Source organism: Leopardus geoffroyi, chromosome A1 (assembly GCF_018350155.1).
Source record: "Leopardus geoffroyi isolate Oge1 chromosome A1, O.geoffroyi_Oge1_pat1.0, whole genome shotgun sequence".
Lineage (NCBI taxonomy): Eukaryota > Metazoa > Chordata > Mammalia > Carnivora > Felidae > Leopardus > Leopardus geoffroyi.
The window spans coordinates 24,675,527-24,698,183 of record NC_059326.1 but is presented as its reverse complement, the minus strand read 5'-3'; the positions used below and the strand labels follow the sequence as shown (position 1 = coordinate 24,698,183).

At 47.3% G+C, this 22,657-nt stretch overlaps 1 protein-coding gene across 12 annotated transcripts in view; it reads right to left on the bottom strand.

The window, feature by feature from the left end:
* The window catches only part of RUBCNL (rubicon like autophagy enhancer), a 38,942-nt gene extending 16,928 nt beyond the window's left edge, over window positions 1-22,014 (bottom strand). For 3 of the 12 annotated variants that reach the window (XM_045476410.1, XM_045476472.1, XM_045476500.1), the window contains exons 1-6: window positions 21,894-22,014; window positions 8,972-9,583; window positions 5,835-5,917; window positions 4,880-5,090; window positions 928-1,029; window positions 388-448 (exon numbers count right to left, since the gene is read on the bottom strand). In XM_045476410.1, coding sequence (XP_045332366.1) covers window positions 388-448; window positions 928-1,029; window positions 4,880-5,090; window positions 5,835-5,917; window positions 8,972-9,491 — 977 coding nt within the window. In that variant the 5' untranslated portion in view covers window positions 9,492-9,583; window positions 21,894-22,014. Of the gene's footprint in view, window positions 1-387; window positions 449-927; window positions 1,030-4,879; window positions 5,091-5,834; window positions 5,918-6,317; window positions 6,575-8,971; window positions 9,584-10,894; window positions 11,148-11,222; window positions 11,564-14,096; window positions 14,638-18,252; window positions 18,895-20,793; window positions 21,742-21,893 lie in introns of those variants that run through there. The other 9 variants (XM_045476490.1, XM_045476424.1, XM_045476454.1 and 6 more) reach the window with 9 other exon arrangements.
* Between the last annotated feature and the right edge of the window lie 643 nt (window positions 22,015-22,657).

Below are 22,657 nucleotides of genomic sequence, written 5' to 3'. Positions count from 1 at the left end.
GGGTACCAAGACAAGGAAACGTGGTTAAAGAGCACTGGATTTGGAGTCCGAAGACCTGAGTTCAAGTCCTACCTCCGTTATTTAACAGCATTATGTCCTGAGGCACACTGGGTCTGAGCCTCAGTTTCCCATCTATAAAATGGGGTTAAAAACTCTGCCCAGCCTGATTCAATGAGACTGTATACCAAAGTCTTTTAAACGCTATTAAATAAAAACTGTAGAAAGCTCTATAGAAACTTTAGCGGTGATTGTTTCATTGCTAATTACTAATCCCTCATCATTGGAACTGGCTGAACTTGGTCCAAGATGTCAGAGGCTTGGTGTTCATACTGCCTCAGAGGTAATGGCCCAGGGGTCTAGATGCAGTGGGACACGGAAGACAGATACCTCATAGAGGAGTTGCAGGGGCATCCACAGGTTTCCGTGATATTGTTAAACTCACCAACTTCTGCAAGCAAATAAAAGAAAGGGTATTAAAGTCTTTCGGTCTGTTTGGCTCGTTCATACCCAATTTTATAAGAACACAAAAATAAATGCCTGCATCTCAGAAAGAACTCGGTATTCAGCATCTTAATACTTCAGGTTCTCTGGGTTTCTATCATGAGACTACAGCTAAGGACCAGAGACGGGATTTCAAAATATACTCACCTGGGACTCCACGAGAAAATGATGGAGGGGCCAGATACCAGACCATAATGAGTATCTGCTTTTGCGTTCAATTCTACAAGTCAGATGACAGACTGGTTATCAAGACATCCGAAATAAGAAGGACATCTTATTATTTTTTTAAATCAGGGACACAGTCTGCTCTTGAGAGAAGTCTCTCTGAAAGCCACTACCATGCAATGTCACCTGTGATGCATGTCAATATGTGTGTGCAGGGGAGGGGAAGTGCCGAGTCTTAGCTGGTGAGTTTCCAAATCTTACCTACGACAACAAAGTCATCGAAGTCACATTTACAGGCTTCTTTGAGCACATCACAGTAAGTGGGGGTCCCAGCCACTGGGCTGCCCTGTAACACAGCACAGCCTGGAAAAAGAAATGAAGGGAGTTTCACCAACAAGGAGAAAAGGAAAAACTGCACAACCTGTCATATCCAATGAACTAGAAACTGGGGAACAAAATGGGCCGAGAGTTTACTTTAGAAGAGTTTAAAAATCCAGCTTTAAGAATTAAAAAATGCAGGGGCGCCTGGGTGGCTCAGGACAGGCTAGGAGCACCAGTAACCACCAGAGGCTGGAAGAGGCAAGGAACGGGTTCTCCCTCAGAGCCTCCACAAGGAAACAAGCCTTTCAACAACTTCATTGCTGACTTCTGGCCTCCAAAACCGTGAGATGATACATCTCCCGTTGTTTTAAGCTCCCCACGCTTTTTGTGGTATCTTGTTAAAGCAACTATAGGAAACTACTACAAATATGTCCATGCTTTTCTTTCCCGAATGCTAGTGTGGGGTATTATCCCTAGAGTGTCATTGAAAAGCAAAAAAAAAAAAAAAAAAAAAAAAAAAAAAATGGGGGGCACCTGGGTGGCTCAGTCGGTTAAGCATCCGACTTTGGCTCGGGTCATGATCTCATGGTTTGTGAGTTCGAGCCCCGCGTCAGGCTCTGCGCTGACAAGTTGGGAGCCTAGAGCCTGCTTCGGATTCTGTGTCTCCCTCTCTCTCTGCCCCTCCCCCGCTCGAGCTCTATCTTTCCCTCTCTCTCTCAAAAATAAACATTAAAAAATTTTTTTAAGTGAAAAATGCAGACTTTGATCATAAAGGAGCTATTTGCAGTCCATTTAAGATATTAAAATATTGAAGGCTACCTAAATGACAAATATTAGTGCACTGATTTCACAAATTATGTTATTGACTCCAGAAATAGCATCCTGGAAAAATATGAAAACTGTAACAACATGGAAAGCTGTATATGAAATACTGTTCATGCAATCATATTATGAATACAATTACGTTAATAGGAGTATATAATCACTACAAAACTGTACTCACTTGAATAAATGTGAGAGAAAAACACAGAGAAATGTTTGGGTTTCTATTGCTTAGGGAAAAATTCCAGCCCTCAGGTTACACAGAGGTTATGTGCGTGGGCTTTGCAGTGAACTGGCCAAGGTTTAAAACCACACTGTCCGATCCTAGCTATGTGACTATGGATAATCAACTTCTTGGCTTTGGTTTCCTTCTGGGTAAAATAGGGACAACTTCCCCTAGCTCTCTGTGCTTCCTGGCACCCTTTTGACCATGATCCATAGTAACATACATTCACACTTAGTACAAACACAAAAATCTATACCACTGATACAAAATAATAATAATAAAAGTTCCAGAAAACATTGCTCACTCTAGGTGAGGGGAACGTGGATACTTTCTCTTCTTTGGTTTGTGTTTAAATGCTCTCAAGACCCACCTGTTAACTTGAAGAATACTGACCTACCTCAAAGGAGTGGCATCTCTCACCATAAATGTCACAGGAGAGACACTTAATAAAGGATGCGTATTTTTATCGGGGTGGTAGAAATGTTTTACGGTTTCATTTCACATATTTACATTCACATTAAAAAAAAACTGAGCTAGACACGAGCTTTCACTCAACCATTCAACAAATATTTATAAAATACCGATTTTGAGGAAGGCACCAAGCTGAAGGCAAATTCAAATAAGACAAATACTTACCCAACAATGAGATTAAAACCTCATAAGGAGCTGAGACACGGACACACATAAGTCTAAGAAAACACAAGAAGGCGGGGCTCCACACCGTGCAACTCCGGGAGGGACTGAGGCATGCACGTGGATAATTGTAGAAAGTTCTGGAGCACAATTTATGCTTAACTCTGTATGAATGGTGCCCCTACCCCATGATGCAAATCTGGGAGCCTGTCACAGTGCTGGCGGCAGGAGACTGCTTTCAAAGGAGGGGAGGGATGAAAGGACTAACGGGAAGTTCCTGGGGAACCAGCATTCCAGGGGAGCCTAGACCAAGCAAAGGGAGGAAGGCAAGAGCTTGGGAGACATGTCCACTGTCAACTTCGACAGGCCAGGGTTCCTGAAGCCCGTGGGAAATGGCGGGAGATGCCTGCTGGAAAGGCACGGAGAAGCTGCATCCCACGAGGCTAAAAAGTCCAGGATAAAATGTGGCACAAAGTCAGCAGGCCATCTTAGAGGAGCACAAGTCGTCCTAGGAAGCCAGATGTGTGCAGGATTCGAGGAAAGGAAAGAGGCTGTGAGTAAAGAGACAATCAAAGGCAGCAAATGTGCACCGAGCACCTAACGAACGGCACTTCTCATCTAATGACTGGCCAGCAGTGGCTGAGGTGGTCCAGGTCAAAGGCAGGAATAGGGAACGACTGGAGGGGATGTCACGATTACCGAAAAGTCAGGGCCGATCTGTTCGCTAGAAGCAGGGCAGGGACACAGGCACAAAGAAGAAGAAAGAGTCAAAGATAAAGTACGAGAGTTACTGACACAGGAATCATTTTTTTTCTCCCCAGGAGTGGCCTCAGTGGGGATGATGGTCCAAATCACATTCCCTCGCTCCCCTGGCCACGGCCGGCTGACCAGTTGGGGGCGCCCAATCAGAGCCCGCCCCCCTCACGCGCCCTTCCCTGCGAACGTGGACCTGGGGTCCTTGCAAGACCGGGTTGAGCTGTGAGGTCCCGGCCGGCAGTCAGGAAGACCACAGAGCTGCAGAGCAGAAACCAGATACTGCACGAGGAGGAGAAGTCAGGCTGCAGGAAAGGAGAACAAAGTAATTGCACAACGTGATAAGAGACCACGGGGCCCCAGAAAGGCCAGACCCTCCACACTGGTCATTCTGTGGTTTCCACCACTGGGTTCACTGAGGATGCTCTGTGTCCTCAATTTGAGCCAGGTAGTGCATTCAACAGCCGTTGATGGTACACAGGTTTTGTGCCAGGCATTGTGCTGCACAGTATTGCCTGGAGTGAGTTCTCCCCTCATTACTGTAAGGCTCCTGATTAAGACGCTCAAGTCAAGGAAATCAAGACGAAAGGCATCTTTTTTTTTTTTTTTTTTTTTGAAAGGAAGGGGGTTATGAGGAGTAGATAACTAGTGTAGACACGTTAAGTTAGTTTAGTTACCTGCCAACCAGCTAAACAGGTCCCCACAGATTGGAACAAACACTTGTCCGAGAGGGACGGGAGGGGAAACCCAGATTTGGGAGATATCAGGGGAGAATCATGGAAAGATACCGCAGTAGACAACATCTCCCAGGACGTGAATATAGAGAAAGAATTTAGGACTGAAGCAGGACTCCCATTTAGGAAGTGGTAGGAAAATGACACGCCCTAACTTCAGTTCTCAGCCGAGGTACCCTCCTCTCCAGGAAGGATTCCCTGGTTGCCACAGCAAGGCCCGCTCCTCCTGCTCTGGGGCCCGCTGCATGGGGCCCCTGCCTCCGCTACCAGGCTGACCCCACACAACAGTCCTCGGTGTCTATCCAGCTGCCGCAGGGATGTTCCTTGAGGGAAGTAATAATGTATCTTGTTGCCTGTTGATTCCCGGCATCCAGGAGCTCAGAGTCCTGGTTTGTGGAATGAATGAAAAGAGGTCTACTTGGAAAAAGAAGCAACGGGTGAGAAGAGCTGGCGGAAGGCCACGTGGCAGAAACCAGGGAAAGAGGGAAGCCAGCAGCCACTGCCAAACACAAAGTAGGATGGAGTCCAAATCAGAACAACGCATCGATGTAACGACAGAGGGGAGCAGGATAATGGATGCCGAGCCCAAACGGCAGAGATGGTGAGGATGATGGTTATTCAGGACGTTTTAGACAAAAGACTTGAAGACATACTTCGGGGTGTGACAGGAAAAGAGATGCACGTCAAGAACACAGCGCAAGTCTCTCTGATTTGCCCCACTTGCCTTCGTAGCCACTGTCAGAAGAATCAGAAGACCCAGATTCCTGCTTTATGCTCGTATAAAAGGCCATTTCGGGGTCCGCCTGATCATTCCCGAGCGACGCACTGGCTTCTTCTACGCTCCAGTTCTGTGTGTGCTGTTGACCGAGGATGGTACACTTTATTTCCTCCATGGCTGCTATCATCATATCCGCTACGTAAAAGTGGGCATTTTCCTGCAGAAAAATAACTATCAGTTAAATTGCAAGCATAACCAACTGTTCTTTATTGAGGGTGTATTAAATTGAAAATCAAGATGCCGTATTTAAGCAGAGTTAACGTGTAGGAATATAAATGTTCATTTAAGGGGCACCTGGGTGGCTCAATCGGTTGAGCGTCCGACTTCGGCTCGGGTCATGATCTCACGGTCCTTCAGTTCAGGCCCCGTGTCGGGCTCTGTGCTGACAGCTCAGAGCCTGGAGCCTGCTTTGGAGTCTGTGTCTCTCTCTCTCTTTGCCCCTCCCCAGCTCACACCCTGTCTCTCTCTCTCTCTCTCTCAAAATGAATAAACATTAAAAAAAAATTTAAATGTTCATTTAACTGAGTTATCACATGAGGTACAGCCCATATCTTCCAGACACATCAAATTTAGCCCACTGAGACCCAAATCAAGCTAAGTTGAATTTACTGTGATATACACCCCACACGGTGCATGGCCCAATGGTAGACCCATGCATCAATCATGGAAAACTTCCCAGCTGGGCACAGGGGCTGCCTCAGAGCCCTCCTTAGCTCCTGGTGGCCTGTGCTAGCCAAAGGCTGAAACGAAACCTATTTGCCATCCTTCATCAAGTGAAGTTTCCAGATTTAAATCAGAACAACACTATCTAAGGGATTTACACTCTGCGCGCGCACGCGTGTGTGTGTGTGTGTGTGTGTGTGTGTGTGTGTGTGTTTTAAAGAAAAAAAAATGTGTTCACCTTTTCTACATCGACAGGGAGCAAGAATGCTTCTGGCGAGAAGGAATTCAACGAAGTGGTTCTTCTACCAACTGGAACAGCACCTGCCAATGCAGCAAGTTATTAAAAATGGAGAAAAAGACGCTCAAGGAAAACAAAACAATTCTAGGCAGTGGCCTTTAAAACCTGTTTTTTTTTAAATTAACAGAATTCTAGAATACATTAGGGTGCCAGAAGAAGACAGATCCTCCCAGTGGTAGGCTTTTCAGATATTGCCTTTATGGTGATCGTTTCTACAGGAGCCCATTGGAGCAAAGTGGGAGGGATCCTCAGAGGAGGGATGGGAGAACCACTGGAATGGAGGAGACCAGTGAGGAGGAGAGGGTAGAAAGAGGAGGGGATCATGGAAACTACCTAAAAGAGATGGAGAAGGGCCAGAAGGAACAGTCTAGAAGCAGGGTCCTAAGAATTATAGGATCACTTCTCCCATGCACTGCAACTGACCCCAAACTTCTTGTTTAGAGAGATACTCTGTTTGGAAAGGCCAGCATCGCTTCTCTAAAATGGTCTTCCTCCAGACCAATAACAAGAAGAAACCACAGAGGGTATATTCCGCTGATTCATCCATTCTGCACCCTGAAGCCACTCCATTACCGGCAGGAACACCATCAGAACAAAATGATTCCTGTCATGTGATTTCTTCCTGGAGCATTTAAGGCAAAGTCTTTCTGTGAGAGCCTCAAGAGCTCGGTTATCCCAACCTGCTAAATTAGAACAAAATGTTATAGATGTCTTGATGATCAGACCGCTCTCAGGGGGACAGACAGAGATGCCCACAATCACCCAATCCCCTGTCTCTTCTCCAAGAAAGGGACTGGTCCATGAAGGACACTGAATCTCTTAGCTTCAGGATCCATCTGGGGTGGGTGAGCATTGTCTGCAAAGGACCAGGGAGTGAATATTGCAGGATCTGAGGGCCACCTGTTGCACTATGTCGTTCTGCTACTGGAGTGAGGAAGCAGCCATCAGCAACATCAACAAGACTTTATTTGTAAAACCAGGAGGCCAGCTGGATCTGGCCTGCGGGTCATAGTGTTAGGACCCTGAGTATAGAAGAAAAAGGACAGAGAAGAATCAAACAGTGTGGATTCCAGTTCCAGTTCTGTCTCTACCAGCTGGTTGTGCCTCTGCCTTGAAATGTCCTCACGTCTTAAACTGGATAATTACCTCTTAGGAGATTAAAGCAGATAAGGCATGTGAATGTGCTCTATAAATGTGTAAATCCTATACAAGGAAAAAATGATCTGTGGGATTGTTTCTTCCAGCCTCAAGAAATTCTTATAGGCTGGGGTGGGGGAGGGCCTTTCTCTACCACATTATCTAGAAAAGGAAAAGTGTGCTGCTATCATTTGTGATGCAGCATAGAAAAAATCTTGTGTCTTAGTAGTAAATGCCTGTTCTCTGCAATGCTGTCCCACAGCAAAGAAAGACCAGATCACTCAGGACTTCCTTTTTTTTTTTTTTTTTAAATCCCATGGGATGAATCCCCCTACCAAGGTGAAGATGGGTTTTGAAGGTACTTAGAGAAATTGCTGGGGGCTATTGTCTTTGGACCAAGGGGCCAGGGTACCTGTTTTCTTTATGGGAGAAAGACAAACTCCAGGATAACTTTAAATTGCGGAACCAATTCCAGTAGAACGTGTCATTTTGCTCAAAACTGGTTCTTCTTTCAAAATGACCCATTTTAAGACCGTCCAAAACCTGCTGTTCTTAAGCGATGAATAATATGTTAAAAGACTGTCATCATCTTTAGCTTTTCAAAAGTGTTTCCAGTACAACAAAGAAACCCCATATTTTAGGAAAGGTGGAGGGGTGGTTCTTGCTAGTGAGAAATAAATAAATGGCGGGGCGCCTGGGTGGCTCAGTCGGTTAAGCGTCCGACTTCAGCCAGGTCACGATCTCGCGGTCCGTGAGTTCGAGCCCCGCGTCGGGCTCTGGGCTGATGGCTCAGAGCCTGGAGCCTGTTTCCGATTCTGTGTCTCCCTCTCTCTCTGCCCCTCCCCCGTTCATGCTCTGTCTCTCTCTGTCCCAAAAATAAATAAATGTTGAAAAAAAAAAAATTAAAAAAAAAAATAAATAAATGGCTACATACAGACACACACACAGGCAGGCCAGCAGTGTTCAGACTGCTAGGAAAGAAAGAAACTTCATTGACTCTTTGAACTAGGGCTCTAACAAGAATATAAATTAACACAAATACAACATGACGAATATATTTTTAAAAATTTAGATTGCCATTGGGGGGCCTGGGTGGCTCAGTCGGTTAAGCATCCGACTTTGACTCAGGTTATGATCTCAAAGTCCATGAGTTCGAGGCCCACGTCGGTCTCTGTGCTGACAGGTCAGAGCCTGGAGCCTGCTTCAGATTCTGTGTGTCTCTCTCTCTGTCCCTCCCTCGCTCATTCTCTCTCTCTCTCTCAAAAATAAACATTAAAAAAACAGAATGCCACAAATTGTAACAGCAATAAGAGAAGTTACTGACTCTTGAGTGGCATTTGCATGCATTATCTTATTTTAGGAATATGTGCATTATTTCATAGCAATGGAAGTCCTTGTTTTAGTTAAAAAAAAAAAAAAAAAGGTTTTGTATAGTCTTTGGGGAAATTGCGATTAGTGTTTTTAAATCTGCCTAGTTTCTAGTCACACCCTGTCCAGGTCAATGTAGGTGAGGTGAGTTCATCTCCTACGAAAGCACTAGTGTGAAATGGAGCCCGGTCTGTCTGGAAACACATTCTCCCGCCACACCGGATTGAGAGCACTTCTAATACTCTCCCTTGCCAGCAACTTCATGAGCTGGACGCTCCCAAAGGCACACACCATTCAAAGATGGCAGCTGGCATGGATTACCACTTGAGCTGAGCAAAGATGACATCTTGCTATGGAAGGAGAGTGGAAATCTTTGTTTTTACCCTTTGTGACCATCCAGGCATCCAGGTAGCTGGGCTGAAGAATATTAAACGAGCTAATGCACTGGCCTCCAATCAGAGTGGAAAGCCAGGACTTTTGTCCTCATGAGAAAGACGGTAAGACAGGCTTTAGGCCAAGGCAAAGCCTGCGTGTGAACAGACAAGAATGAGGCAAGTCCCGACTGAAGTTACCTTCATCAGCAGAAGCTGTCAGATGGGAAGGCTTCAAAAAAGCGCTGTCAGCTTCCGGACACGAGGAGGCAGCAGAAATCTTGGAGCTTGTGAACACAGGCATCTGAGGAGACTTTCCTGGGCGCACTGCCTGCTCTCCCTTGGAGGTAAAAGAGAAGTCGCTGCTCTTGTCACCGGAGCCCCAGGCAGAGTCTGCAGTATCCTTGGACAGTGATGTCTCCACCATGGAGTCCCCAAGGGACGACGGTGAAGGGCCCGGGGAACAGGCGGTATCCCTTCCAAAGTGGTTCCCACCGTTCCCCGCTGTCGGCACCTGAGGGGGCAAATCCTGTAGCTGCTGCTGCGCACACTGGGGGTTAATCCAGGCAGCTCTGTGCCTCATGAACCTGACGTCTGATTTGCAAGGAGGCTGGTCAGTGTCCAGGAGATTGGGCGAATCCTCAATGTCACCAGGGTCACTGCTGACCCCTTCCCAAGGGTGCACAGGAGAATCCTTCTGGCCCATAGACTGTGACACCATCTTTCCAGGCTCAGGGTGGCGTGAACTCCGTTGGACTACTGGATTAGGGCCTTGAACTCACCATGAGGCCAGCTGAGGTCCAGAGAGCTTACCTGCAACGAGCAAAAATCATTCAAGGTAAATAAGAACTCAGTCCTATTTGTAAACTCCAAAATCTTTTGAGGAGAAGAAACAAAAAATAAGTTTGTACTTCGCTCTGTACCATACAGTAAATTCCACTTGGATTGACAAGAAATAAACAAATCAGCAATAAAACTGGCAGCAAACACACGAGGCGTGACATCAGGATAGGAAAGGGTTTTCAGGGCATAAACGAGGACTGCTTTTATACAAGGACACAGTCATATAAGCAAACTGCTGATACGACAGATAAAAGTGAAAGACAGCCGTGCCTTCTTCCAACGAAATTAAATGTCAAACCCGAAATGGGAATACCATTTGGAAGTAAAGACACATTTTCACAGTTCCTTATTTTTGTTTAGTCTGTGCTTGTATTTCAACAAAGCAGACAAGCGGCATGTGAAACTGAGGGCAACTCACAGCACTAAAAACTTTGCTTTATAGGACTTAGTTTATGATAAGAGAGAAGCACCCTGGTCCCCGTAGTCACTGGCCCAGCCCGCGACTTTCTACTGCTCCCACTGTCCTTCACACTGGGAGGCTCCAAGCAGCCCTGGAAGCACAAGCAAGGTCAGCGAGAGGAAGAAATGAAAGTGGTCTGCTTCGGTGAGCTTAGCGTAAGGGGAGAGTGGAGAACAGGGCTACAAGGTGGTGAGCTGAGGCTTGGGAGTCAGTTCCAAGGCTGGCTTGCTTTATTTATTTATTATTTATTGAGAGAGAGACAGAGAGACAGGGTATAAGTGAGAGTGGGCCCGAGAGAGAGGGAAGCAGGGCTCATGCTCACCAGATGCAGGGCTTGAACTCACGAACCATGAGATCGTGACCCGAGCCAAAATCAGGTGCTTAACTGACTGAGCCACCCCGGCACCCCAGTTCCAGGGCTTTAAATACCACCGTTATGTATCCAGAGGGCTTGAACCTGGATCCCTACTCCTGACGCCCTCCCCCCCCCAACCCCGGCCAAACTATGGGCTACCATATTTTACTGCCTACTTGACATTCATCCAGGGGGCACCACAACCTGACACATCCAAAACAGACCCTAATTTCTCCCAAGTCTGCTCCTCCCTAGTTTTCCCATCTCAGGAACCACACCTCCCAGGTGCTAAAGCCCGAACTCTGGAAGTCCTCTCTGATCCTATCTTTCCTTAGCTCTCCATCTTTAATCCGTTAGCAAGTTCAGCTCTATAGCTACTGCCCTAATCTAAGTCACCATCTTCTCCCACCTGGGCCTCCTCCCATCTTTCCAGTGGGTTTTGCTGCTTCAACTCTGGCCAACTTACAGTCAAGAGGTAGGCAGAGAGAGATCTTTTTAAGTGTAAGTCACGGGGCACCTGGGTGGCTCGGTCAGTAGCTTCGGCTCAGGTTATGATCTCGCAGTTTATGAGTTCGAGCCTCACATGGTGCTCGCTGCTGTAAGCCTACAGAGCTGCTGTAAGCCTGCTTTGGATCCTCTGTCCCCCTCTCTCTGCCCCTCCCTGGCTTGTGTGCTCCCAAAAATAAATATTTTAAAAAATAGGCGTAAATCAGATGTCATTCCCCTAATCACCATCCACCCCCCCCCCCCACCAGCTTCCCATCAACTCTGGAAATAAAATCCAAAATCCTTACCTTGTCCTTAAGGCATGACATGATCCCATCCTGCAGACCTCTCACTTATCTCTGTCCACCCTCCCTAAGTCCCACCCACTCACTAAACTCTTACGTGCTACAAGCTCTCGCCCACCCTACTGCTGCTGTTCTAGTCCCTCTGCCTGGAACGTTCTTCCCCCAACTGATCATACATCTGGCTCCTTCTGTCCTGTTGCATGCTTTGGTTTATCAATTACTTCCTCAAAGAAGTCTTTCTTAACCACCTCTCTTAAAGTAGTTCCCCAGTTACTCTCTATCACATCACCTTGCTTAATTTTCATCCTAGTCGTCTCACTTCCTCATTTTTTTTCCACTCCTCACTATCACTCCCCTCCCCCCCCCCCCACAGTCCCCCCCTGCCGATAAGCTCCGCAAGAACATGGGGCCTTGTCTGTTCTCTGCCAGGTCCGATGGCTGCACGCGGGACCTCAATAAACTTACGACTGAAAGAGCAAATTCAACGGTGGAAATAACATCGTGAGCTAGAGAGAAGACTTCCGTGGTAGATACAACTGCTCTGTCACTGTGACAGAACTGTTTGTACAAGGATAGAAGTGAATCCATGTTTCGTGAAGATATGACATTTTTCTCAACGTCTACAAATAGACCAAAAGAAGGTACATGTGAAAACTGTACTAAATTCCTTGGGTTTTCTTGAGGTGGGGGCCCTCCAACCTAGGTCAAACCTTTTGAGATGATGTATATATACATACGTATATATACGTATGTGTGCGTGTGTGTATATGGTATACATATAATACTGCACGATGCTGCGTGCGCTCCAAATCACTGCTCACAAAATACCATGGGATGTGGTGGCAATTGTCAGAATTCATCTGAAGTGCTTCGTCTTCCTTCTCCAGACCTCAAATCTCACCTGGTGCCCCAATTTCTCTTTGTCACACGTCTTTTCCCCTCCAATAATTCCGAGGATCACAATTAAAAATGGGAACCATGACTGTGTTTTTACGAAATGGCAAAAACACAGAAGCCTAGAGTGGATGAAGCACTCACATTGTGCCAAACCTGCCAATCCTACCTCAGTCCCAGAAATGACATCGGTAACCACTTTATCCCTTCCAGACTTTTCCCTATGAATTAACATACATACGGCAGATCAGAAGATGCGTTTTGTTTTCTCTTTTAAATTTTTTTTTTCCCAACGTTTATTTATTTTTTTTTTTGGGACAGAGAGAGACAGAGCATGAACGGGGCAGGGGCAGAGAGAGAGGGAGACACAGAATCGGAAACAGGCTCCAGGCTCTGAGCCATCAGCCCAGAGCCCGACGCGGGGCTCGAACTCACGGACCGCGAGATCGTGACCTGGCTGAAGTCGGACGCTTAACCGACTGCGCCACCCAGGCGCCCCTTGTTTTCTCTTTTATACGTACACATGAGCTCACACTGGACAACATCTATAATGAAACTTCTTTTTCTCTCAACAAGTTCTTGAGGCTGTGTATCACTCAACTATCTTACCACTTTCTATAGTATAAAAGGATCAAAATTTACTTCGCCAGACTATGGACGGGAACGTATTTTTAGTTTTTCGGAGTTATAAAATATATAGCGATGAGAAATTTTGTTCATGTTGCTTTTTATTAGTTTCCTTTCGCTAAACTTTTAGTTCTGAGTCCATAGCTCATGACAACGTCATTGTTTCCAAGAGAGTGAAGCTGTATGAGTCATATTCTATGATCAATTCTTTACATGTCATAGCTGTTCTTGTGGGGGGGAAGATGATTACAGATGTGAAATCACATAAAAAAATGCACAGCCTCAAACCAGTGACAAGTGGCAGGGATTCCTGTGTGTTTTACAAACAGATTAAAGACAACGGTTCACAAAGAATGATGTTATTTATGAGCCTCCCAGATACGGAATTGACTTAGCGGCACTGAGCAAAAACAGACTTCCTTTTCAAAAGTAATTTCCAGAAGCGGTGCTTGCTCCACTTCCTTCTAGAAAGGTGTTCTTGTTTCACACAAACAAACAACGAGCAGGTGTTGGCTTTTCCAGGTTATAAAACGAGCACATTTTAGAGCTGGGATAGGCCCCCAGAGATTCAAAGCCATGTCTAAAGACACGGCAGAGAGAGGATGACAAGCCAGGTTGGACGGTCACTCGGGAGCATGAGCCTCTCTGAGAGGGAGACCGACACAAGAGAGAGCCATGGTTAGAAACAAAGCACTGGCCCTAGCCCCGGGGGTCCACATTGCCATTGCCTGATCTTTGGGGCAACAGATAATTCATGAAATACCATCATAGGGTGTTTTGGCTCACTGTCACCTTGCTTGTCGTCTGGTAATCAATTAAATATTTATTGAGCAACTACTACATGACTGGCACTGTTTTTGTTTTGGAAGCGCTGGAGCAAAGTAAGTCCGTGCTTCTTCCAATAGCTTACATTCCGGCAGAGGGAAGACAGTGACTGAACCTATACGTTCATACATTTCAGTGCCGACGGCCGGCAGGTAGTATGGGTTTAAGCAGTGGTTGACATCTTCCCAAAATGCGTCCCATTGTGATAAATGACGTCCTTTGAATTAGCAAGGCTTAGGTACAAAGCTAAAATCTATTTCCAAAAACACTTAAAAATTTTTTTTAATCTTTATTTTTTTTAAGAGAGAGAGAGAGAGAGAGGCAGAATGAGAGCAGGGAAGGTACAGAGAGAGACACACACACAGGGTCCAAAGCAGGCTCCAGGCTCCGAGCCATCAGCATAGAGCCCGACATGGGGCTCGAACTCACGAACTGAGAGATCATGACCTGAGCCAAAGTCAGACGCTTAGCTGACTGAGCCACCCAGGCCCCCCTTCCCAAAACGTTGTAAAGGAAGATTACGAAGCTTACCATCATTTCTACTGTGATTTTCTTGTTGAGGGTGAGCACAGGCCAGATTACCACTAGTTAACATATATGCGGCAGCAAAGGTCCTAGACAAAAGAGAGATTCCAGGACTCCCCCTGGCAAGTCATTCTAGATGGGTCTCTGCCCATCAAAGTCAGTGGTTCCATCATGAACGACTGCATAATGAGGACAAGCTCAGAGCCACAATACTGACTGCAGAGATGCAGCTTTTGCCAAAGGGGTGGACGACTCGGTTGGGCATGAGCCACCGTGATCTCTACAGTGACCTCATAAACATCTTTCAGACCATAAGCAGCCAGAATTTTGATGCAGATGAGCAGTTTTCGCTCCCAATACCCCTAACAATCTTAGAGTGACTCCATGAATAGACACAAGCATGTCAGATTTCGGATTTAGGATTTTCTCTGCCCCAGCACTAACTACCAACCGTATACATGATTAGGAGCACTGAAGGCTGATCTTAAAGGTTACCTCCTCAGTGAGGCCTCCATGGTCACCCTATGTCATGGCAACTGCCCCAGTCAGTAATTCCTCTCCCCCCACCCCCCCCCCGCCCCGCTTCCCACCTCTGGTTTTCTCCTTACTCCTTGGCATTAATCCCCATTGTATTTAGCCTCAAACACGAACACCCACTAGAATGGAAAATCTCTGAGGGTAACTGTTTTTAAAAAAAAAAATTGTACTCTGGACACTGCTTTGTTCCCAGAATCTAGAACAGGGGCACATAATAGGTGCTCAACCAAACACACATTGAGTGTGAATACAATGAACGAATGAACAAACCAACAGTACCTAAGAATGGTTCTGCTGGTTATTTCTGTCGCCTAGGAAAGAAAATGGAGAATAGATGTCAACCTTTAGAAGAAGCTGGAGATCACGACCTAAAATTTCTGTTCAACAGTTTCCTTAGGATAAAGGAAGCTAGAGAACAGAAATCACAAACGAGAGTTGGGGTAAAGGGTAAAATTCGTTTATGCCCACTTTAAGGCGGCTTACTGAGCATGCTCAGTAATAACGAAATGCAGGTGAGCCAAGAGCATGGACGGTGTCTTGTTCACAAAGCTCCCCGGTCCTCTCCCCATCTTTCCGTATCTACTTCCCTTCATGCTCTGCGTTTGGACAAACCCCCACCCCCAAGGATGTTGAGAAACTCAAACCATCACTTATCAAACAGAAGAGCAACTGTTTTCGAGGCCCAGTAACGCGACTCCATAGCTTCCACAACGCGGTCTGCAATCAGAGTCAACTGCCGTTTTCACACAGCTGCGCCCTCACCACGGCACATGCTGAACTCTGTGTTCGAACACTAACAGCACCAGGAAGGAAGCAGTGCTCTATTGCAATGGCATATAGCAATGAGGCTGGTGGCATCACATGGACTCCTCCCTGCCCGCCTGAACTTTGGCAGTGACCCTTAACTTGGAAGGTCCGCCGTCAGGAGAACACGGAGGAAGGACAGAAAGCAATTATGACAAATGCGCGGGGTAAGGTTCGCCGGGGAAGACCCCACGAAGGCAAAGACCAAGGAACACGAACCATGTGCCTGAGAAAACTGCAAGGTTGCCTAAGACACACAAATGACTAACTTCCTGTGGTCACCGCGTAGGTCACAGTGACCACTCTTCACGGAGTGTTTCAGGTGGTATTATGCCAATTTGGGAACGGACGTAAAGAACGTTAGGGGGCTTGCCCAAGGCCTCACCATCAGTAATTTACCAGGAGAACAAAAAAACAAAAGTCTGACACCTGATCCAAAGCTCCTTCCACTCCTATTTATGTATATCACTGGGGCTGAAGTTGGGATATTTTCAATTTCATTAGCAATGTAAATTTAAGAACGTTCCTATTAAATCTGTCACAAAACAAAGGATTAAGAACCACACCACTGTATTTGATTCCATGTCTTTAGAATAGTTGTGCCCAGAATGTTATGATTACACCTATTTGTGTAAAAAACAAAAGTCATTGTACAAACAGCTCCAACATTTATTTATAAACCTTATAGAGGCACAGCTATACTAATATGTAATGTAAAAATTCATGAACATAACATTTTGTTCTTGCTTTCCAATAAATCATCTTGTAACCTAAAGGTACATACCACCACTCAAGTAATGTTTTACTTAAAACCTTTTATATAAAAAACAGTAACAAACAGGGGCACCTGGGTGGCTCAGTCGGCTAAACGTCTGACGTCAGCTCAGGTCATGATCCCAAGGGTCGTGGGTTTGAGCCCCGTGTCAGGCTCTGTGCTGACAGCTCAGAGCCTGAAGCCTGCTTCTCCCTCTCTGTGTCTCCCTCTCTGTGTCTCCCTCTCTCTCTGCCTCTTCCCTGCTCATACTCTGTCTCTCCCTCTGTCTCAAAAATAAACAAAACATTAAAAAATATTTAAAAAAAAACAATAACAAACAAAAAATTACTTACACACGAACATCACATAACTGAATAAGACTTACAAAAAACATTAATTCAAATCTTTACCCGAAGTAAGTGTAGGGACCTGCACTGGAACAATGGCAAAGTTCCCATGTTTGGGCCAAATAAAATGGGGAGCCGTACTGGAAAACCGTCCGGCAGTTCCTCAAATGGTCAAGCATACAGTTACCATTTGACCTAGCAATTCCACTCCTGAGGATATACCGAAGAGAACGAAAGCATGTGTTCACGCAAGAACTTGAGCACAAATGTCAACGGCAGAAATAGTCACAGCAGCCAAAAGGGGCAAACAACCCAAATGTCCATCAACTGATGAACGGGTCAACCAAGTGTGGGGCTGCATGCGATGCGGTATTATCGAGCCACAATACCTAACACACACCGCAACATGGGTGAGCCCTGAAAACATTATACTAAGTGAAATCACCAGGCACAAAAGATATTTCATATTTACAGATGCATTTTTATGAAATGTCCAGAATAGGCGAATCCATACAGACAAAACATAGATGAGTGGGGTTTTTTTTTTGGGGGTGGGGTGGGGAGGAAGGAATGAGAACATAAACACTGAGAGCTAACGGGTACAGGGTATCTTTTTGAGGTTCTAAATGTTCTCAAATCAACCGCGACGGTGAGGACACATATCTGTGAATATATTAAAGCCACTAACTTGTACACTGTAAATGGGTGAATTGTAGGTTATGTGAATTCTATCTCAATCTCAATAATGCTGTCCAAAAAAAAAAAAAAAAAAAAAAATGAGACGGGAGGAAGTACCCATCTCTCTTCAAACAAGGTCTAGGAAGCCTGGAGAATGCTGGTGTGCATGGGCAGAGGGATGGAAGGAGCACTGGCTCTAAGTCAGGCTGCAAACTAAGGTACTGAAAGCTGAAAGGGGAAACAGAGAGCAAATAAGAGGCATACTGAATATGTGTGCCTAAAGTAGGTATAGAGAAGAGAGAGGAAGAAGTGAAAATGCCACAGCAGAACTATCTAGAAAAAGAAAAGAGAAAAAAAAAAAAAAAGGAACCAAGGACTGGTAAAGACAACATCATCAATGTGATGGCCACCAGTAACTGGGCACCGGTTCCCAGACCCTACACCCAGAGCTCAGACACCCACCCTTCTCTTTAAACCAGCACCGTGAGGGAGGTTCTGCTGGTCCCAACGAACAAACAAACAAAAATAAACCCTTCAACACTTGCAATATCTGTCCGTGTGCCCCTGAGTTACCTCTCTGACCTCCTTATCTATTACCTCTACATCCCTACACCTCTACACCCTTCTGCACCCCTCCCCTACGCTCCTCTATAGTCTTCAGCACCGCCATCTTTATTCAAAAGTACGTTTGCAATGAGACTTTCCTCATCACCCTTTTTAAAACTGCATCCCTAAGGTTCACACTATCCTCATTTACTGCTCTATTTTTTTTTCCCCAGAGTACTCACCTATTATCTTAGCCATCGTCATCGGCTCATAACTAACACTTGCATGAAGTTTATTTAGTAGGTGCCTGGCACTGTTCTAGATTTTCTATACACACACACACACACACACACACACACGCACTTGATCCCTCTAACAACCTATGAGGTAGATACAACAACACTGTTTTCATTTTACAGATGCAGACCCGACGCACAGCCAATAAAGGGGAGCGTTGCACACCCAAGCAGTCTTGCTCCCAAGTTCACATTCTTACCCGCAACAGCACAGGGATGAAGGAAAGACCTTTAAATCTCAGAGATTCAAACGTTTCTGGAGAATATCCAAGTTTATCAAGCACGAAGTAGCTGCTGGCAATGTCAGTGACCTTGGCCCAAATCTCCACAGAGACCGAGTTTAAACGAAGAGTGAGCCGCCAGCAGGAAAAACAACACAAAACAAAGAACAGGTTTTATGTATGTCATAGGACAGTTCAAGTGATTTGACGGTTTAAAACACTCTTAAAATGTGCATAAATAAAAGCTCAAGTCTCCCGACCTACCGTATGTAAAACAGCCGTCCCAAAAGCTGTCTTCTAAAAACAGCTTCCAAAGAAAGAAAGAGAGAATAGGGAGGTACTTTACATATGTTCCCAGGACACTTGTTCCCTGACCCACTATAGATTGTTGAAATAAGAGAATGCAGAGGAGCCTAAGGATTAAAAAGAATCCCGCACCGCCCTTCAGTCTTCATCACCTGAAATCAACTAGAGCAGAGCACCTGTTGGCCATGGGTGCTTTTCAAGGTCACCTGCCCCCAAAACTTTGAGGTCCAATTTACATTTATCTCTTTCAGTAAATGTAAAACTAAGGATCCAAGAACAGAACTAAAATATTTTTTTAATTTTTCTTTTAGTGTTTATTTATTTTTGAGAGAGAGAGAGAGAGAGAGAGAGAGAGAGAGACCGAGTTGGGGAGGGGCAGAGAGAGGGAGACACAGAATCTGAAGCAGTCTCCAGGCTCTGAGCTGTCAACACAGAGCCAGATGTGGGGCTTGAACCTATGAGACATGAGATCATGACCTGAGCTGAAGTTGGATGCTTGACCGGCTGAGCCACCGAGGCGCCCCTGAACCAAAATATTTTTTTAAGGAATTTTCAAACATTAGTTGTTGAGCAGATCACATTTAAGTGTGTAGATCATTTCAGCTGCTTCTCCTTTGTCATTTTCCAGCCTACTGTTAACGACGACAAAAACACCTGCCTCTGAGACTTCCTTTTACCTGCGGCAGTATTTCCCTTTGACAGTTCACACGTGAGAAATAAAGCATCATTCAATATAGGATTATTATTACTATCTTGTGGATGAGAACACTGAGGCCTAGGAAAAGGAAGTGAAGACCACACACAGCAACTGAGCAGCACTCTGGGACCCTGGAACCTTGGACCCTGGAACCTTGCTCCAGAGCCCCCCAATCTCACCCTCATGCACTGGGACCCTGGAACCTTGCTCCAGAGCCCCCCAATCTCACCCTCATGCTTCTGTATGCGTAAGATACAACAGCACAAAAATTAAGGGGGGAAAAAAAGAGTCCCAATCAAATACAATTTTTATGCCAATCTGAGAAATTCCTCACTTACCAGCTGCGTGACCTTGGGCAAGGCACTTAACCTCTCTGTGCTTCAGTTTTTTTTTTTACAGACTGTTGTGAGAACTTAACGAATTGTAACGTGCATATCTCAGTCCCACACACTATTCCATAAAAGTTGGCTTTATCATCACCATCAGTGTAATTTTACAGACTGAGACTTCAATGTATGACAGCACAATTAAGGAGACCTAGTTTTAGTTCCCAACTTTGCAAATGAGTCATCCTTAGCGTCTTTTTAATTAAAATGAAAACTCGGGACGCCCGGGTGGCTCAGTCGGTTAAGCCTCCGACTTTGGCTCACATCACGATTTCACAGTTCATGGGTTCGAGCCCCACTCTGTGCTGACAGCTCAGAGCCTGGAGCCTGCTTCAGATTCGGTGTCTCCTTCTCTCTCTGCCCCTTCCCTGCTACAGTTCTGTCTCTCAAATATAAGTAAATGTTAAAAAAATGAAAATGCAAAAACAATCAGAGGCCTTGGTAATATTGACTTGCACACCTTACTTATCTCTTCAGAAAGGATACAATATGACACACAGGCATTACTATTGCTCATGTTTATAATCTCTGGAAGGCTTGACAAGCTTATTTAAAAAGAACTGCTTCAATTTTAACAGTAATGCAACCAACCATGTGACTCTTTCCTTTCCATATGAGAAATACGAATCTAAATTTAGTAACAAGGGAAACTATTCAAATTTGGCAAAGCTATTCTTTGTGTGCCCTCAGACAGGTGGGGAAAATGTGTTCGCGAGCAACGCAGTCTTTCTCGACCTCTTTGCTTATCCTCCTCTAAAGACCATTCCAGTTAAAACGCTTCTTCTTGCACGTTTACCCTTGGTGCTGGCAGAGTCTTCCCTGTGTCAGAAAACACGACCTCCAACTTCAGAAGGCTAAGGATGTTTTCAGAGTCATGAAGAGCATCTCAAGTCAAATCTAACCCCCAGAGACCACGACCGGTTTTCATCAACTTGCCTAGCATCTCCCTCCGGCCCTAAAGAAGATGAGGAAGGCACAGTTCCTGAACCCTGAGATCACACTGATGCGCAGCGTCAGGCAGTACTGCTCGCAAGAGGGCCCAGAACGAAAACACTGAGGAACAGCCACACCCGGACATCGTGGACAGGTAAGCGGGAAAGTGCCCGCACTACCCTGAAGGTGCTGCCTTACCTCTGCTCCAAACGAGGTTCTGCTGGCGGCCAGGAGGGAGGTGTGCGCAGCAATGTGGTGATACCTTAATTTATAGAAACCACACTTCTGCTTTTCAAAACCCTACTCTTCCTCCAGTTACCGTCCAGTGAGGTAGGGCAGGGATCACCCTGCTGCTTCTGACACAAACAAGGTTTCTTGACTTGCCCAGACCTCACTGCTGCTATTCAGCCTTTCAGGACAGAGTCCCCGGAACCCAAGGTTGCAGACGCTCAGTCCTTTGCGCTTTCCCAACATACCGGCAGTTCAGAGATCCTTCCAAGTGCCATTGCAATAACACAGTAAGCACGGTTCCGGAATATACCCCTTCCTTATCGTCTTGATTCCCATTCGGGCTACATAACCCCTCTTCCGGCGGTTCTCCACATTCTCCAGGCTGACGGTATCAATGTGGCAGGAGGGTGGCGAACCTCACCGCGGCCACCGGCAGGCTGGAGCGGGGTGGGGGTGCAGCGCCGCTTTCCCCGCCGCAGTGTCAGCAGGTGGTCTTCTCGGTGGGCGCTGGAGACCACACAACCGGCCGTGCGCTCACTAACCCAGCTCGGTTAAGTAACAGAAAGTTTATGGGTTTGGGCCACCAGACATCCATACATAGGGCTGGGTGCGTGGGGAGCGGGTCCTCCGCGGGCCTTCGCCATCTGTGCGCGCGCTTTTGCGGAACCGAGAAAAGCCTGCGCGCCCGGAGCGCGGTGCCTGGGGCCACGCAGGGCGCAGGCTTTGGGCTCACTGACCGTCGCCCGGCGCTGAAGTGTCTTCGAGGTTCCGTTCCTGAGCCTTCCGGATCCAAGCCGAGCACGGGGTCGCCCCCTTTTGCCAGGTCGATTCCATAAAAACCCGCCACCCCTACAGAGCAGCCCCCTCCTCCATTCGCCCAGGGGCCTCGGCACTGCCCGGCCCCTGCCCCGGCGTGTCCCCGGGCTCGCGCACGCCTCTCCCGCGCCCCTCGCCACCCCCCCCCCCCCCCCCCCCTCACCGCTGCAGCAGCCTCACCGCGCCGACGTTACCCACCTCCGGCGCCCCTCGCGCCCCCGGCCCGCTCACCCCCGCTCATCCCTGCTCACCAGGTGCGCGCATCGCGTCGGCTCCCGGCTCGCTGGGCTCCGGGCGCGCGCCACCCGCCACCGCGGCGGAAAGAGGGAGCGAGGAGGGGGAAGCGGCGCCCTGACGCTGCCACGCCGCCGCCACCCCACCCCCATCGAAATCCCGGGCCACCGCAGCAATCCGAGAAGGTCCCCGAGGAAGCGAAGCGCCGCGGTCGGGCCTGCAGCCGGCGGGGAGACGCGGAGGACGCGAGCCGGAAGGAACTGCGGCCCCCGCGCTGCCCCCACCGCTGCGGCCGTGTCCTCGGCCGCCCACCCCCGAGCCGGGTGACGCGGGCTGGGACAGCCGGGGACCGCCGTGCTCCCCTCCCCCAGCGTTCCCTTCCGAAATCACGCCGTTCCCTCGCTGGGGGGAGCGGGGGGGGGGGGCTGAGCTGCAAACGCGCTTTCTGGGGTTGAAATACCGAGATGCCCGCAGACCTGGCGGACGCGAATTCCCAGCACCTCCCCCCCTCTCCCGGACAGCGGTATTTGGCGTTCAGTGCGATTGCCTGAGAGAACGCGTGATCCTGCCGAGTATTCGGGGTTCGTCCGCACAGAGATCTACGCGCCCGACCGAGACCTAAAGCTTCCCCCAAGCGTGACCTCAGCGGGCTGCTCCGCGCGGAGCCCCACGACGGCGACTTCCCTGGCAGCCTCCGTCCTACCTACTCATCGCCTAGTCCTCTGGAAGCGAGGGGTGCCGCGGGCTGCGTCCAGATCTAGCTGGACGCTGGCGAGAAGCT